This window comes from Argentina silus (genome assembly GCF_951799395.1).
Source record: "Argentina silus genome assembly, chromosome: 13".
Taxonomy (NCBI): domain Eukaryota; kingdom Metazoa; phylum Chordata; class Actinopteri; order Argentiniformes; family Argentinidae; genus Argentina; species Argentina silus.
The window spans coordinates 12,662,893-12,681,368 of record NC_139667.1 but is presented as its reverse complement, the minus strand read 5'-3'; the positions used below and the strand labels follow the sequence as shown (position 1 = coordinate 12,681,368).

The 18,476-nt window shown below is 42.9% G+C and overlaps 2 protein-coding genes across 2 annotated transcripts in view; one reads left to right on the top strand and one right to left on the bottom strand.

The window, feature by feature from the left end:
- Positions 1-6,066, bottom strand: part of itpka (inositol-trisphosphate 3-kinase A) — a 13,033-nt gene extending 6,967 nt beyond the window's left edge. The window contains exon 1 of the mRNA XM_083683575.1: positions 5,057-6,066. Coding sequence (XP_083539701.1) covers positions 5,057-5,494 — 438 coding nt within the window. The 5' untranslated portion in view covers positions 5,495-6,066. The remainder of the gene's footprint in view (positions 1-5,056) is intronic.
- A 514-nt stretch (positions 6,067-6,580) lies between these two features.
- ivd (isovaleryl-CoA dehydrogenase) lies at positions 6,581-13,121 on the top strand. Its single transcript, XM_083683576.1, has 11 exons — positions 6,581-6,835; positions 7,793-7,882; positions 8,352-8,403; positions 8,623-8,792; positions 9,383-9,476; positions 9,755-9,885; positions 10,257-10,447; positions 10,622-10,703; positions 10,964-11,068; positions 11,283-11,355; positions 11,784-13,121. The coding sequence occupies exons 1-11, from the start codon at positions 6,707-6,709 to the stop codon at positions 11,915-11,917; spliced, it is 1,251 nt and encodes a 416-aa protein (XP_083539702.1). The 5' UTR covers positions 6,581-6,706; the 3' UTR covers positions 11,918-13,121.
- The last annotated feature ends 5,355 nt before the right edge of the window (positions 13,122-18,476 follow it).

Genomic DNA, 18,476 nt, shown 5'->3' with positions numbered 1-18,476 from the left:
ACGAGCCCGTCCTCCGATTTCTACCTCCACCAGCCTCCCCTGGATTGCAGTGACAGGAGCTATAGCCTAGAGATAAGGACGTGCTGTACAGTGAGAGAACAGAGAACACACGCAATTGATTGTACTGTGCTGTTCTGTACACACTCACAACAAAGGTCAAGTGACAGGCTCCATTAGCTGGTGACACAGTAATGTGGCTAACGCTGTTGATTCACTATTGTGGTAGCCAGCTGTGAGGAGGCTGTTCTATATCCTCACAGGTCTCAAAAGCTCCTTTCTCTCACAAACACACAATTATGTGTGTGACAATTAGCGTTAGCCACATTAAATGCCATAAATGTGAATGTAAATGTAATGTGTGTAATGTGTTGCTGTTGCTGTGTGTGGTAAACCATGGAAACTGAATAGGCATTTTAAAATGTTTCCTCTAAAAATAGACAATAAGTCTTGAATTTGACAATTTATGTCAATATGTATGCTCAATATGAATAGATAACCCCACTTTCATGCTTATGAGGAGACATGAACATGATCTTATCTGTGTTGACTATTTACCGCGGGAAAAAACCCTTCTCTATTTCCATGTGTCGTAGTAAAGGTCTACACTGAACACATATTGTTTACATTATATTCCATAATCTGTCTTGCGACCATTATTCATGCTAACAGACCTATTGTCCACACCCCTGCTCTACGCTGATAGGCCTTGATAGTAAATACCTTATGAACAATGGCTCTGACGTTTAAGATCATTTAGCGTGAGAAAATGTTGATGCTGAAAAGTACATGTAATCTGTAGTGTTTTAAATGTGTCCATTAATGACGTATATCTATCAGGGGAGGCTGGTGGAGGTAGACAATCGGAGGACGGGGCTCATTGTAATGCACGGAACGGAATGAGGAATGGTATCAAACACGTGAGAACCACTGAGAACATTGCAGGACCAAAAGAGAATATTACTAGTACCTATCCATACCCCCTACTTCCACAAACATAACTTTTATTTGTAGACAGAAATGTCATGAGATGCTCTCTCTGAATATATGCAAATGAGTGTGCATAGTACACACATCCATCTCCAAATATTAAACTGCATATTTGTGTAACCAACCACATGGTGTCACAGAAGAGGTCCAGCTCTCTCTTGAAACAGAGATTCTATCTCAATGAGACTAACCTGGATAAATAAAGCTTAAATGAAATAGATCTTTGTTGTCTTCTCTCTTCTCACACAAACTACGGCAAGAAACAATCTAATGTTTGTGAAAAATGTCTGTTTACTTAAACTCCCTATTCACACAATACATTCTCAATGGGCAAGCCTATTGTGTAGGACAGACTGACGGAAAACCAGTGCAAGGCATACTGCAAACATTTACATTACATTACATTTATGGCACTTAGCAGACGCCTTTGTCCAAAGCGACTTACAACAATACATTTGTTTAAGTAAGTGAATCATCTATCCAACAGTCATCATAAGACAAAGTAATCAATACTCACACCAGGGGCCATAGGCAGTCATAATGCCAGTAGGCTATATATATATATTTAAAAAAAAGTCAAACAATGCCTAGCCCGCCGTACTTGAACTTTACCAATCACAATTACATAACACTAAAGGCAACAGGAATGACAGAGTGACAATGTGATTCACTCAAGCTGTTGCTTTCTCTTGCGACATGGGTGGTGGGTGGCTGATGGCTTCCTAATTGAGCATACATTAGCATTAATGCGTTAGCAGAATGTCGGGAAGCCTGGTGTTCTGTTCTAGTGATAAATAGAACGGCCGTCACAAATGGAATAGAATCTTCTCTCTGACTGTTACCAAGCTGGATAATGAAGCCCTGAGAGCTCTAATGGACTACAGACGCATGTAAACATCAGAGCAACAACAGGCGTGGTGAATTACTCACACTTACAATCACTCAAGCCCAAACGTGTATGACAAACAAAAAGTGATATGAAAGTCTGTTTGTCATACTAGACATTATGAACTAATTCCCAATCTGTTGTACCGTAAATAGAACAAGCATGTTGTTGTTTCGTCAAAAGGTTACAAAACTAAATGTCAACGTGTCTCGAATTGACACTTGACCACAGAGTGGTGTATAAGCGGGTTGTGGACAAGCGTGGGCTGAAAGGACAATTACTCGGCCTTTTGGAGTGTGTGACATCTATTCTCAGAACAGACAAGCACTTTTTTTCCATTTCCATTTCTACTTCTAAATGACATCATAGATCAATACAACACGAGGGTTGGGCATGATCGGACGAGAGAGGTTTTCCTGAGTGGGTCGTCTCGTTGACCCTGAGCTCTGTTGAAGGAAAGAGCTCAGAGAACACTGCACATTGAACAGTGGGTACTACTACTGTGTACACAGGCCTGCCTTCCTTCCAGCGAGCCAGGCAATGTGTATTCAGTCTGTTTAAAGGACTCTGACAGCTACAAGCCTTCTATGGAGATGGCTGCGTGGAGCTGGATAGTTACAGAGACACACAGACCAGCTGTGTGTCTGAGACACAGTCAAATATGGCTCCTGACAATAAGCAGATTATACTGTTGGCATGAATTAAGGCAGGCCCATCTCAGAGGAGCACACTGATTATCCCCGCATGCCAGACTCATAAGCTGTGGAAAGAGAGAGACCACACTTCCGTCTGATTCTCCTCTCAAATATGGTCATGTTCATATGACTACAGAAATGTCATATCAAACGGTTTTTGTGTTAATATAACATCTATCTTCCAGACTCTCTATTTCTCACAATAGTAAATCAAAGTTCAATTATATTATACTCTATTCTATCTAATCCAGGTCTATCTTAAAGCCTAAAGCTGCCATCTTAAAGTTCATGTTCCTGAGAAATAGGAAAAGAAACACCACTACACAACTAGAAAAACAAGTTCAACACAGATAATTCTGTTCTAAAGTATACAGTACTGAGCCAAGAGTGTTGAAGCCAAACACAGTACACCCTCAGTCTGTATGAATCATCGGGCGAATGTCTAACACCAGTATCATGTGTGACCAGAACATGCTGGTGCCTTCAGGGGAGACGTGAAAGGCTCTGAATCTCATCAGACATGGACAGAGGGAAGGTTATTATGATATGAGGGACAGAGGAGGCTGGGGGAGGTAGAAATCGGACGACGGGCACATTGTAATACATGGAATGGAATTAGGAATGGATTTCATCCCATGCATCACAATGAGCCCGTCCTCCGATTTCTACCTCCACCAGCCTCCCCTGATGAGGGGGGTTATGTTATCTTTTCTAGACGTTTGTGTTGTTCAGCCTCAGAGCATGTCTAAAATATACCACACAAGAGGAAATGACCTTTAGAAATGTGTCTCACATGATCACAAACAAGACTAACCCATTGCAGTGGGCCTACATCCCTAAAAAGCTGCCTTCACAATCTCACTACCACTTAGTTATTGATAAGACCAAGCTGAAGGAATTTCACCCTTGTGAAATAAGATGTCTTGCAGCTCCAAAAGCGTTTAGTCAAGCAACAACTTTATTGTCCAGGCAAAATAGTATTGTATGGTACACCAAGTATACCGGGTAATGAAAGGCAGCTCAGATACAATTCCATGTTTGAGAGGCACACACTATATACGCAGGTGTGGCTACCCTGGAGGTGGACAGTGGTTAACAATGACAGGGGGCAGGTCAGTAGTGGCCTGTGCATGTCAATGAAAGGAGAACAACAGGATGCTGTCAGTCAGGATCAGGCAATCAAGTTGTTGGTCCTGCCTATCAATAGCCAGGCAACCCGCTGGTCCTGTTTATCAATAGCCAGGCCAGTTCTCATGTGACTGACTAGCAGACCCCTTTCTTATCCTAATGCCTGCAGATACATAACCATAATTAATATGAGACAGCACAGCCCAGCCCAGAGCCCGGAGAACCGAGCTCTGGGCTCTATTGCACAGGGTCAGCCCCCAACAGGCATCCCTGGAACAGTTAGGGGTTAAGTGCCTTACTCAAGGGCACAACGGCAATGGTGGTAGGATACCTTAGATATGATGCCAGCAACCCTCCAGTCACCAGCTCACATCCGGCCCCCTCCCAAGGTGGGGATCGAACCAGCTGTCTAACCTCTAGGCTACCTGCCGCCCTAAGCATAAATATAAACACGGCATTTAAGAAATCTTTTTTTCTTAACATGTAACTAATAAATAAATGAATTGGAAAAAATGAATTGTTAACTCACTCAGTGTGAGTATTACTGTACTGCATTACTTACAAACTGTATTATTAACTTAAATAAACAAGACATTACAAGGTCAAACAAAATGACCTTATTTCACTACTCCATATGGCTTTATGTCTAATACATTAGGCTGCACAACAACTTTGGCTGTGTGAGGCCGTCTGAGGCTGTCTGATACTCTGTGAGGCGGTCTGATGTTGTTGAAAGAGAATCATATTAAAGTGCTGTGTGTCTGTGTCAGACTCCTGTCTGAATGCAGCAGCAGACAGTGCTGAGCACTGTGAAAGCCTGGGTCAATATCTGTGATCAAATAACCACCTGGTGTGTACAAGTAATGGACAGAGATCCCTCTAGACTGCCATCCTGCATTTAGGATGTTTTCTATCAGATTAGTCTGCAGTTGTAGATGAAATAATCAATGTAGTTATTTTTCAACTTCAGGTCTGGGACATACTACAGTTCGTCCTCCAAACATCATTATGTACTCTAGACTATTACTGTGGGTTAATAACACGTAGGCTACTACATTTTTACAGTAACATGAGTTTTCTCCGTCAACCATGAGCAGATGAGTTCAGACTAAATTGGTAAAATAATAATAATAATACAAATAATTCCTTGGCCTATCAGCAGTGGTCTTAAATTGATAAGAGTTTCTTTATCAAGAGCGTTCTTTCACATTGCACTAAGGAGGATGTGTGTGTAATTACAATGTAACTACCGCTACCTGTAATTACTGTGTAGTTAGTACCAGTATCTGTCTGTATAGTAGGCATATTCATGAATATACATAAAGCCTAATCATGCAGCATTCAAACTAAGCATACTCACTTCCAAAGTATCCCCCAAATGTTCTAAAGTGATGTTGCCCTTGCTCTTGCTCTCGTTGTCACTGAGGACATCGTCCTCGGATTCTACAATAGAAGACCCCGTTGAGGAGATACTGGAGTTGGACAGCTTCCTTCGCAGGGGACCGTTCACATCACCCCACTCCTCCTGCTGGATCTCCCGGGAGCAGCCACCTCCCTCCGGGGTGAGGGTCACCTGCGGTACGCAGCGCACCTCCATCGCAGTCCGTGTTTGAGTTGAGTTGAACGCAGGTTGTCCTACCGCCGCCACCGAGGAGCTGACTTGTCCCGCCACCTGGGAGAGTTCATTGCAGATCTCTGATAATGTACGGGTCGTTTTACGCTCTTTAATTGATCCTTCGTTAATCCCAGCCCCTGATAGTCCAGCCTCCTTGGACGACTTTCTCCTTTCCTTCGGCATTCGACTGACTGACGAGCGCGCGATGGAGCGCAGTCGTCTCGCAATTATCCAAATGTGATTCTACCGCGCGACGTCAAATCTGGTCATCTCACACACTATACTTTAGATAAGACTTAATGTGGTCAATATTTCTAACTATTGCAATCAAATCTATGCTGTTTACTTTCCGAGTTAGAGAGAGAAACCTATAAGACGCACTCGGCGGTCCTCGCAGCCACCGTGCTTACTGGTTGGTGTATTACTATGGGGAAGCCCTCGCCAACCGTACCGCGCTCACAAAGCGTCAGCGCGGTTCACCATAGACAACAAGGTTGATCTTCCGCATTGGTTGCAATTCGCCTCGCTTCCTGACTGAATGGTAGCAATTGGCCGACCTAAGCCTTTTACTTTGAGTTTTTGATATACTTCCTCATTCAGTCTGGCACTTCTGTGTACAGTCTGTCCCTGGCTGTCTCAGATCCTACTAACTGCGCACCATCAGCAAGCTTCACAGCAGCAGCAACAGATAATATGGAAGACAACACCGTCTCTGGTCAGGCATACGCAGAAGTCTATGTTACACACACCTGAACAACTCAGCGCAGCTGAAGTAGAGCCATTCTGTCAAGAGAAGAAATAAACCAAATAAAATAGAGATTCAAAACTGACTGAGGAGCTGTTTGGATACATTTTACCTATAACTGTATATAACTAACTGTAGTGTACGCCCATCTATCAAACTGATACAAAATATAGAACATAAGATAGACAACGTTATAGACAGGTCATTTAGATACAATACATTTATTTGTGGTTTACTTAGGCTACCAGAAGAAAATGAAATGGGAAAATCGTGAGAATGAGTAGCCTGCGTCTAGCTTGCCATAGAGTCTATATTAAGGACAACCAATTTCCCATGTTTGTATGGTAGTTATGACAGACATTGCAGAATAATATTTGTCTGTCTCAAGCGCTGGCCCCAAGCCACCTATGCACCTGCCATGGAATGTACCATTTTTTATTTTCCGAGCATCCCACTCCGGCCCACAGGGCGGCGGTAAAGTACCATGTAAAAGCTAGTAGATCCACTTTCCCACCGTAGACGAACAGTGGAATTCCCTTCAAAACAGAGTTCGTAGCTACGCTTCACACCAGCTAGGCAATTGTGTAATTATACGACCTTCTTTTGGATCTTGCCAAACCAAAGCTCCAGTCTTGCAATAAACTACTGCAATGTTTGCAGTGAGGAGTGCATTGCGTCTCGGCTTCAGAATCTCCGCGCCCGTGGTGTCGAGACGGGGATGCGCTAATGCTATCCCGGTGGACGACATCGTGAACGGGCTCACCGAGGAGCAAATACAGGTAGATAGCCTTGCCAAGTGTGAAAGTTCAATGTTTATGTAAGCGGGAGGGACTAGATCAACCGTTAATGCTTTGTCAGTCGACAAACACTGCTCAAAGTCAGCTTTCTGTGGAAAGATATGAATTAACTCATCAGAAGGTTGTCAAAGGACGCGAGAAGCTAGCTGGCTAGCAGATGACACACTTGTTAGCAGCTATAGCCCGTTATTATCTGACAGCCTGTGCATATCTGTGTAAAACTAAAGCCAAGTTTGGCTTGCCAACTAGCTACTGCAATGTACGTGCAATATACAGTACTGTCAACATGAATAAAGCACCAGACACGCTGGCATGTTCACAACTATGGAGTGACAGTGACGTTTCAAGATTGTGTTACTGAACAGTCAGAGATTAATGTGTTGAAAAGGCTAACAGCTGGGTTGCCAGACCAACTGATCAGATGAACATCAGATGGGCATACAGTGTGATCATGGAAAGTAAGGTTAAATGAGTTCAGAGAGACAGCGTGTGGACGGAGAGAGAGACGAGGGGTGGGGTGCGTGTGCGGTCTTTAATTGGGTGAAAGGTGATGTGACGCCGTTCTCTTCGAAATGGTCATTGGTCATTTAAGAGAACGCCGAAAACAACACCGTAAGATATGAATATTGTGTGACAACAAGGTCAAATTGAGAACAAGGTCTCTTGGATGGGAGCCCTGCATACACATCATTTACAACAATTACAAAAATACAAGATTATAAAACACGGTCAGGAAAAGCAATGACATTTTTCAACGAAGAGGTCATCGATCAAAATGTTAAATAGCCTGTAACAATTTAGGCCCACCTGTGTTTTTATCGAGATGACATCTGTTGGTGGCAGGCAATTTCCTGTGTTTTGTAGTATTCTAAACATAAGAAGATAATATGTTGACACTAATATTCAGGTTGATGATGTCTTTTTTTCTTTCTTGTCCAGCTCAGACAGACAGTGCAGAGGTTCTGTGCAGAGAAGTTGGCCCCTTTCGCTGATGAGATCGACAGGAACAATGAATTTCCAGGGATGCGGGTAATATGCTGAAACCTACAGTACTTGTCTTCAGCTTAATACTTTGAAGTGGATTACTGCAAAAGCTGCCCCAGACATAAAACAAGTAAACATTGATCCTACCGTAATGCATGGTTTATTCAATTGACCTAAGAATGCACATGTTTAGGTCAGGGGAGGCTACGGGAGGCTGGTAGAGGCAGAAATCGGAGCACAGTATAATGCATGGAATGAGGAACGGTATCAAACACGTGTGTTTGATACCATCCCTCATTCTATCCCATGCATTACAATGAGTCCCTCTTCTGATTTCTGCCTCCACTGGTTTAGGCATACTCGATGCTTTGCATACACTTGCATATGTGTACCTGTGGGCTAGACCTGCATTGCAAACAGGACAACCTAGGTGATTGTTTGTGATGTTTAGTTTAGGTTGATGATGTTGACATGGTAAGTAAATAGTAAGTATAATATGTTATTTGTCATGCAGGAATACTGGAAGGACATGGGTGAAATGGGACTTCTTGGCATCACTGCGCCAGGTAAGGGATTAGTTTAAAGTGCAAGACTACAAGGACATTGTATTCAGTTTAAGTAGTCATCATTGTTATATAAAATTTTCTTTTAAGTTATATGCCATGTGTGATTCTAAATACTGTTTTGAGAAAATGAAATTGTATGTGTGTGGTCTTTCAGCAATAGCAATTGCTGAATCTTTCAATGATTACTACAGCATCTTCATAATTGTATTTCTCTTGCAGCGGAGTACGGCGGCTCAGAGTTGGGCTTCCTAGACCACGTGATCGTGATGGAGGAGATGTCACGGGTATCAGCGGCCGTTTCCCTGAGTTACGGGGCGCACTCCAACCTGTGTGTCAATCAGATGGTTCGCCATGGCTCCCAGAAACAGAAGGAGAAATACTTGCCCAAGGTGGGAATCATTCATGTCTCTTGTTGCACATTAATGCCGCACACATTAGTACTGTAGAGTACAGTCATTGATTAATTAGTCATCTGATTAATACGTTTTATTTTATTTAACTTTTATTTAACCAGGTAAGTCAATTGAGAACCAATTCTCACGACTAAGAGCTCAACATTGCAAAGACATTAGAACATAAAACAACAGCTTGGGGCTGTTGCCATGATAGCATACTCTAAACCAGGTTATGTTGCTGGAATTGGGGGCAATTAAAAAATAACTGAATTTGTTACTAGAAAACCAAATTGTATTGCTCTTAAACAGACTTTGCAGACTTTGCACTCACCTGAAATGCACATCAGGAGTCAACAGACAGTCAAAGAGGGCCTTAATTAAAGTGTTTCTTTCTTCTCACAATCGTTGTTGGCCTAAATGATTGAATTAGGACTGGTTGTGCTCTTAAACAGAGTTTGCACTCTTCCAAAATGCACTTATCAGGAGTCAACGAGATACAGACAGTCACAGAGGGCCAATATAACCAGTGTGTTCACTTCCCACCCTCATTGTATTGTCCCCACTCTTGTTGTGTCTGTGCCCAGCTGATGACAGGGGAGCATGTAGGAGCCTTGGCCATGAGCGAGCCCAACGCTGGCTCTGACGTCGTCTCCATGAAACTGAAGGCAAGGAAGCAGGGTGAGCTCTCCGGTCTAGAACATTCTCTCCCATGTCCCCCTTCCCCTAATGGTTTCTGTGTATGAACCACTATTTAAAAGTGTTTGTTTCAGCATCACTTACCTCAGTCCCTTGTCCTGATATTAGAAACTCGCCAAATACAGAGGATTGAGTGATTGATCAGACGGTTGATTGAGTTATTGATGTTTATTTTCCTTCAAGAAGACATTTTTAGTTTCTGACCTTTGATTGGCGTCTCTGCTGACACTGCTGACGGTCTCCTCTCTGTGTTGCTGTAGGAGACTATTACGTTCTGAATGGTGGAAAGTTCTGGATCACCAACGGCCCGGACGCAGACGTCCTGATTGTGTACGCCAAGACAGACCCAGAGGCTGTGTCCCGCGGCATCACGGCATTCATCGTAGAGAAGGCAAGTATTCGCTAGTATAGAAACACAAGGACATGGGTATAGAATGGAGACTGTTAACCTTTCAGCAGCATGGCCTTTATAATGACAAGTCTCTAGAATCACAAGTATTTGCCATCGGAAATTAAACCGACTAGGGGAGGCTGGTGGAGGTAGAAATCGGGCTTATTGTAATGCATGGAATGGAATCAGGAATGGTATCAAGCGGGCTTATTGTAATGCATGGAATGGAATGAAGCAACCAGACCTGAACCAAACACATTCCTTATTTGGGTTTTGATACAAAGGACTTCACCAGTTGTGGATGTGGCCCAGTTTGTGCACAGTGCTGAAAATGACCTGTCTAAATTGTCCCCATCTTGTGTTCCCCACAGGGCATGCCTGGTTTCAGCACGGCACAGAAGCTGGACAAACTGGGTATGAGGGGCTCCAACACCTGTGAGCTGGTCTTTGAGGACTGTAAGATCCCAGAGGAGAATGTTCTGGGTCCTCTCAACAAGGGCGTCTACGTGATGATGAGTGGCCTGGACCTGGAGAGACTAGTACTCTCGGCTGGACCTATCGGGTAAATCAATACTCTTGAATCAACATTCATAATGTACATTTTCATTTCCAATTTCCATTTTGGGGTTAATTATTATTCATGTTGGGTCTTTTTGAGTTTATAAAAAAATGCCAAATTATGAGCATATTGTTTGTAATTCTGTTCTTCACTGGTGGAAATGCTTTCTTCTTGCAGCATCATGCAGGCTGTGATGGACTTCGCTGTTCCCTACCTCCACGTCAGAGAAGCTTTCGGACAGAAGATCGGACACTTCCAGGTGAGAAACGCAGTGCAATAAGAGAGGCTACTCAAATCCCAGCTTTTTCAGACTAATTCATGTTTCTACCCTGAGAATTACAAGGCCATGGAGACTGCAGGCTCATTATGTTCTGGAATGAGATTTGAAGTGGGGGAGAATAATTGAATGCCATTCAAGGGTTCTTATGACTGAAGAGATGTGACTCTGGTGCCCCTTTCCTGAATAATTCATTCATTCATTTATTTCACACTTTTTTTTCTTCTCTTCTAACCCACCAGTTGATGCAGGCCAAGATGGCCGACATGTACACGCGGCTGAGTTGCTGTCGGCAGTATCTGTATAACGTGGCCCGAGCCTGCGACAAGGGACACTTCAGCTCCATGGTCAGTTGTCTCAACGCTCAACCACCATTCTGTGTGATTTGCTTTCTTCTGATCGATCAGCAATTCCTGTTTTTCAGACACGTCATCTACTGTATTTGTACATGATTGAAATTGACCTCATGTATTTTTTCCCGATTTGCTGAATAAGATATATTATTAGATCTAGTTTCTATGATGTTCTGCTGGCCAGTGTTGATTTGTGGTTTCACTGCAGGACTGCGCTGGTGTAATCCTGTATTGTGCTGAGAACGCCACACAAGTCGCCCTGGATGGGATTCAATGTCTGGGTGAGTGCCAAGCAACCCTCCCTGCATGCACCGCAGAGAAAAAACAACCCTGAGGTATCTCGAGGAACTGAAGTAACTGACATTTCTTTTCTTTGGTCCAATAACTGGAGTCATCGCCCAAGTCGCCCCTGCTGTATCTCTTTGTAGTAACACCGTTGGGACTTGTGTAATAACATAAAATGCTAAACTCCATGACAGTGCTACACACTTTTTTAACTGCAATGTTTCAGTGTTGTATATACTACACTGTTAGAGTATCTACAGTACTACACAGGTTACGGGTTACATCGAAATAGAGCCAACTGAATGTCAAGTGTTTCCTCAGTGTTAAACGGTGGGAAGAGGCAGGCTTGTTTGTGAATGGATTATTACATTTTTATGACGCAACAACATTTTTCTAAACCACCACCACATTCCCCTCCCTCCAGGTGGTAACGGCTACATCAACGACTACCCCATGGGCCGCTTTCTCAGAGACGCCAAGCTCTACGAGATCGGAGCGGGCACCAGCGAGGTGCGCAGGATCGTCATTGGTCGGTCCTTCAACGCCATGTACAAGTAGGCGGAGGCTGAAGAGGAAAGTAGAGAGCAGACAAACTAATTGACTGACTGGATCACCACACGCGCACACACACATACACGCACCCACCCATCAAGGCCTTACATGAGCTACTGCTGTAGTCAAGATGAGCAGTGATGAGTTCCCAGTAAGCTTTGTAGAGGTAAGATCACCTTACTCTAAGTCCATTGCAGGGGAGGCTGGTGAAGGTAGAAATTGGAGGACAGGCTCATTGGAATGAATGGAAAAATGATGTTAGTGCTATGACGCTTTTGGAAGACTCAACCCAGAACAGTTCTTGTTGAAGATGGAGGATGATTGTCTGACGTTGACCTGGATCTGTGCAGCTCAGTGTAGATGTGATGAATAGGCCAATCTCCTGGCAGCAAACAATTACATTAAACAATAAATCAGCACGTATCATACATGGAAAGAATAGGAAATCTTGTATTGGGGAAATGTGATCATTTTATTTGTGTATTATTTTACCTTTATCAATAGTGTATATTGTACATATACAATATATATATATATATATAGTGACATACCCTTACTGTGTCGGAATTGTGGATGAATTTAATAATAAAAAGGTTTCTGTTGAAGCAGTAAAATATAAGATACATGATTCTTTCTAATCACTCTTTCCAATCATGACTAAATACAGTCTTAAGTATTTAGGATTATTCTACCTGCTTTCCGTTTCTAAGCTCTTGCCTTCTGTTGGTTTCCTGGGGTATATTCACATGGTTACACACACATTGGGTTAGCATTAACAACTTCATGAAAACACACTGTACCTTTTTATCTTTTCCATGATTTGTCACTCATTGTAAACTTTGGATTTTGTATATAACTTTACCTGTCAACAGTATGGATTTCCCTAGTCTATTCACCTTGATGGTGTTGAGCTGTGTAGAAAACCACTTCCATCAATAGATGGAAAAGTGAAAATGTTTCTGATGGCAGCAGCAGGACAAGTGTGCTGGTACTGATTACTGATATTTCTATTGTAGAACCTGTTTGTTCGTTTTGGGAGCAAACATATTCAACTGTTATACCAACTGAAAACTGCCTTGCAGGGGAGGAGAAAACTCCTTCCAAAGTTTTGTCAACCCTTAAAAGGAATTAGTTTTTAACCATATGATATGGATCAATGATGATTTGTTTGTTTTGTTTGTTTGTGTAGAATAAAATAACTTCAATTTTGCACCTTTTCCATTATCCTCACTGACCCCTCACTGATATGTTTCTAGAGTAATGTCTTCATCATAAGCATTGTGCCCTTGTGCCTCCATAGATGAGATAACAATCAATGTTTTTGTTTTTTAAGGGATTAGTAAATATTCTATTAGTAAATAGAATTTAAGTTCTATCCAATAGCGTTGCTTGCATAATTTCTAGTCCCTTTGTTTCCCCCTGTCCCAGCCTTCCCCTGACATGAAAAGAAAATGTTAATTATAATTATAGGTAGAGATGACAGTCTTTATTACAACTCTGAGACATGAATGGTATCACATTCTCATTTGTTATGGATATGCGAAGGACATTAGTGGTCTACCTCTGCCCCTGTGTGATGTGTGTAAGCTTGTCAGTTTACTTCAAGCTATGCATGGGCTACCTACTGTAATCAATGCGCTGTCAAATCAGCAGTTATCCTCATTGAACATGTTCAATATGAGAATTCGTCATTTTAGAGGGCAGATGTTTCTATTACGGTGTAAAGTGACACGTGTAATGATGAAAATATACTTTATAGATGCAGTTAGACAGAAGGAAGGAGGAAGCCTGTGATAGTTATATGTTGAGGCTAGCCCAAACAGCCACAGTAGTAACCTCAAACCTTCGACATGATTTGTGCTGCTGCTTCTCTCCCTACCATCTCCCTCTCCCACTCCCTCCCTCTACCACTATCTCACTCCCTCATTCACTCCCTCTCCCACTCCCTCCCCCACTCCTTCCCTCTCCTACTCCCCCCTTCTCCCACTATCTTCTTCTCTTACTCTCTCACTCCCTCCCCCACTCCTTCCCTCTCCCACTCTCTCACTCCCTCCCTCTCTTTCACTCCTAGTTCGTACATCCTCTCCTCTCATATTGTCGAGGAAAGCTGAAACAGCCACAACTAGATTTGAAATGAATTGTGCTGCTTTTCTCCCTTCCTACCATCTCCCACTCCCTCCCTCACCCCCCCCTCTCTCTCTCTCCCTCCCTCTCACTCTCTCTCTATCTCTCTGTCCCTCTTTCTCACTCCTTCTCCCTCCCTCCCTCCCTCTCTCCTGGCTCTTACATCCACTCCTCTCATATTACACAAGCCTTTGACCAGCGCCTGTTCCTTTGTGCTTCTCTCAGCGTTCTAGAACAGAGGAAAGTGCTCTGTCCATCAGTAATGGAGTGCTGCTACTTACACCTGCCTCAATCAGAGACAGTCAGCGTGTTCCCACTACTCCCATAACTCCCATTACAACCCTCTCAGCTCGGAAGGCTATCATGACCTGACTTATCCCTGACCCGGAATGATGGAGGTGGTTTGGACCGAGAAAGAGTTGAAATTCTTATTTGCTCTGGAAAAGTGCTTTCCTCCTCTTTGGTGTCCTCCCAGGTGTTAACCACTGATTGAACCCACATGTTTTGGTGTCAACCAACCACTGGTTTATCTTGTATGTTCTGAGAGACTTCCATGACATCCGGCCAAACCACTTTTTCTCCCTCAGTCTGAGCCATAGCATCATCTGCATGTGTAAGAAGTACAGTCTCAGGGGCTTGATTCACTAAACGTTTCCTTTTCTTTTTTTTAAATATAAAATAACACCAAAAACAGAACTGAACATGAAACAGTCTTCATTTGTATATTGTATCCCAATAGGAAATAAAAACAGGTTGAATTTGCCCTCAGTCTGTACAGTCTTTTCAATTAATGATATATAACCATTGATTCTTGAAGAATATAACTTAGACATGCTTTATGAGCTTAGTTCAACTGTCTTACCCCAGCAGAACCCAAAATATAAGCATGTTTTACTACATTGTTTGTAAACAATGATATTGTAAATAAATGCTGTATAGCTTTAAAACATTTGATCTCATGGATAGTCAGTCCTTGCATCCATAGCTCCAACTATGAATTTGTGAGTGGTGACATTTCTACAGCCACATCCCTCAGCTGTTTAACAAAAAAAGTGGTGGGTGACCGCTTTGTTGTTGTTTGAATCCCAGATTCCCCTTTAAAGGAGCAGGGTGTAAATTTGTCGGAAATCCGCCACCTCAGCGAAATTCAGTTTCAAGCTCCAAACGTCTTCCCTAATAATAATATAAACCCCCGAAATGGATTTGCAGTGTCGGACATAAGCTGTTGTGTTTCTGCATGTGCGCACGATTCTAAGAGGCAGCCACCAGAGACAGAAAAGTGAAAATCGGTGAGTCCACTCCCCTAGAACACCCCTGGCCAGTAACAATATGTTTGTATACAAACCGAGTATCTGGTAGGACACTCCATTTTAGAAAGCACTTCCGCAGGACCAAAACAGCCTTCATAAATGAAATATTTATTTCAAGGGATCTCATTCCCTGATTGCTACCGATTAAACATAGTCATCCCAACCATTAGGACGCTTTTAGAAAGCTTGAATGTTACATACTGGACCTTTAAACATTTGACATTTACAAATGTTTCTCCCATAGTCATACACCAGTGCTATGCAATACAGTCCTGAGAGCTCCATTTCTTATTTCCTTTTATTCAGACCCTGTAGACCAATGACACCAGGTGAGTGAGCCCCTCTGACCAATGACCAATCTATTACACTAATGGACCAATACATGCGTCCCGTTTAAATGTCCGTGGCCCTTTAAGAAACTCCATGTTTTCGCAACATGTGATGCGTCAACATAAAAAGCGGATGATGCTGTTATGTAAAAAATAAAAGCCAAAAGTGAGTCGTGGTCCGTTGAACGGCAGGTAAATGCTCTTGTGTTTCATTTCTTTCCCCCACTAATATCTGAGTAGAAATGGCAAAAAGGCAGCAGTTATGCGGGTTGCTGTCCGTCGCCGCTTCACAGTTTTACAGAGGGTCTGTAACTGGATGGAACTAGATCTCTACGCAACTCCACGGTGCTTACTGTATGTTTTTCCTATACATTACATGCGGATACATGGGCTCAGTACACCTGACATTGTGGTCTTTTTTGTCGTATGAATAACTACTGTAATCGCACTTTTATACGGACTTCTTCTTACCGGTCGTTTTGTTTTAGTTGTGCGTTTCTTTTGACACTTTTTGCGCAGTTCTGGCGCACCGAGTTTATTTCGTTTTCCTTATTGAGTCTGACAAGGAAAAGAAAGCAGACTGACAGAAAGGCCAGTGACTGTAAGTTATTTTAAAATATATATATTTTGGAGTAGATTTGATCACACTGAGGAGTTGCTTCAGCTGTGTCATCATCAACTCAGCCCGTACTTGACAGGTTGACTCCGAGGGTTCATATGGGTGCGCAATCATTGTTTTTTGATCATTTCATTCGTTCATTTCATCAGTTCATCATTCCAGTCTTCCACACCTTCACACGTGTGTGCCGTAGGCAAATTGCAACATATTGAACAAGCACTTGATTCCAGATGACATCCGTGTCAACCTTCGTATTACAGGTTGCAACATTGTGTCCATGATAACACTCAACATTGTATTAATGCAACCACTCAACATTGTATCAATATCAACTGTAACCCTACAGGGTTAATGCATTGTAACAAAACCGAAATTCAGTTTCTACAGTACACTACAGGATGATAACTTGCCCATCAGACAGGTAAAAAATCTTTGATTTTGATTTTGTATCCTGCATAATTTTATTACCTTAAGTAGATGTTTTCAGTTCTGAATTGAAGATGTATTTATTATTTCTCATGTTCACAGTACTTTTCAATGTCACACATTAACAGCTCAATGAAATGGAACAAATGTGGGATAGTATGGACTATGGAGACTGTGGCCAGATGAATGGCCTAACCCTCACCACCAGCCTCTGCTCTGACACCCTCCATTCCAAATGAATGAGGTTCTTTTGACTATTGAATCAGTTTTCTATTGAAACACAACATGTGCAGATAAATACACGTTTCCCAGTGAGAGACAAAAGCCATGGACATTTCGTGCCTGTTGTATTTGCATCCCTTTTCCTCAGTTGCAAGATGTTCTCCTCAGTTACAGTACGGTGACGGTATTATCTGCTCCGTCTGCTCATCAGTTAATGCTAAGTTTTCATCCTCTTCAAATCTCACTTCAGTTAATGTGACCGCCCACAGATAGCTCATCTCATCCCTTTTATGAATGCCAGTGGTATTGGAGTCCTGGTGGAATACTAATGCGTCATAGAGGGAAGGACTCTGGAGAACCCTGAGATGTAGAACACTTCACAGTTCTGTCTCTGTGGTAAAACCATAGAATGAGAATTAGAATGAGAATCATTCTAATTCTAGAATCATTCTACTTCTAGGGCTAAACCTTGATTGACCCTTCTGCTGGAATTCAAAGTCATAGATAAAATATTTAAAGCATTTCGGTGTGAGAGATACTCCTTGAGTAAGCAACATGTTGTTAACCTTTCCCCCTCTTTCACGTCAATAAAGTCAACATCTCGACATTTCAGTAAGGTTGTTGTGTCGAGTGGTTGCAATAAATCACATTGAAAGTTCTCCGTCTTGAACACATTCAGCTCTCCTATGATTTGTCGAATGTAACTTGTTTCATATGGCCATTCAGAACCACCAACACATCAGACATCCAGCCACACTCTTTGGCTCAGTGCCAGGGGGCCACAGCTGTGAAATTTACTGGTCTTGTTTCGAGGAAGGAGGGAGGGGAGAGGAGGGAGGGGTAGAGAGAAGAGAACGGTCCCGGAGACCAGCCACCGAAGTCAGCTGTCAGTAGATCCACAGCTGCAGAAGATGTGAAGATTAGAGAGAAGGAGGAGGCGAGGGGAGGGGGGGGGGGGTCTCCTGCCTCTGTTATCACACGCCATTGTTGACTCTGAGGAGGGGCAGTAAATCCTGGTTAGGAGAGGCACAGATCCCTCCTGGTGACAGGGCGGCGTCAAACTGCCTCAGGAGGCACGGAGCACATGGCACTAAGTGTCCTTCAGTGAGACAGATGCTGAGAGTATGAATGAAACCCGGCACCTCCGGCCACATCTTGTGTCGGGACGCAGACAGCCACGGTTCTATCAGTGGGTCATTGTTCCTGATCTGTGAGAGGGCATGTCAAAGTTCTAGAGCAGAGAACCAGTCAAGTGAACTGAGATTGGAAGGAACCAGATTGGAACTGACGGGGAGAAATTGCCTTTGTCGGATGTGTTTTTTTTAAGTTTTGCCGTTGCAACTCAATGAGATCTAAAGTGTTTTGTTGAAAGACTCTTCTTTCTCTCTGTCAGTCTCCCTGGCATGATGCCTTGTATTCCCTCTTTTTCTCTCTCTTCTCTCCTCTCCTCTCTTGCTGAAGGCATGAATTCAGAGTCTGTTGTTGTGTGATCATTGACACACTCTCTCTCTCTCTCTCTCTCTCTCTCTCTCTCT

Excerpts from the sequence above, each read along its gene's own strand:
- ivd (XM_083683576.1), top strand. The coding sequence starts at position 6,707 with ATGTTTGCAGTGAGGAGTGCATTGCGTCTCGGCTTCAGAATCTCCGCG. Across the intron at positions 9,477-9,754 it reads ACTGAAGGCAAGGAAGCAGG|GAGACTATTACGTTCTGAAT; the intron begins GTGAGCTCTCCG and ends GTGTTGCTGTAG. Across the intron at positions 10,448-10,621 it reads CTCTCGGCTGGACCTATCGG|CATCATGCAGGCTGTGATGG; the intron begins GTAAATCAATAC and ends TTCTTCTTGCAG.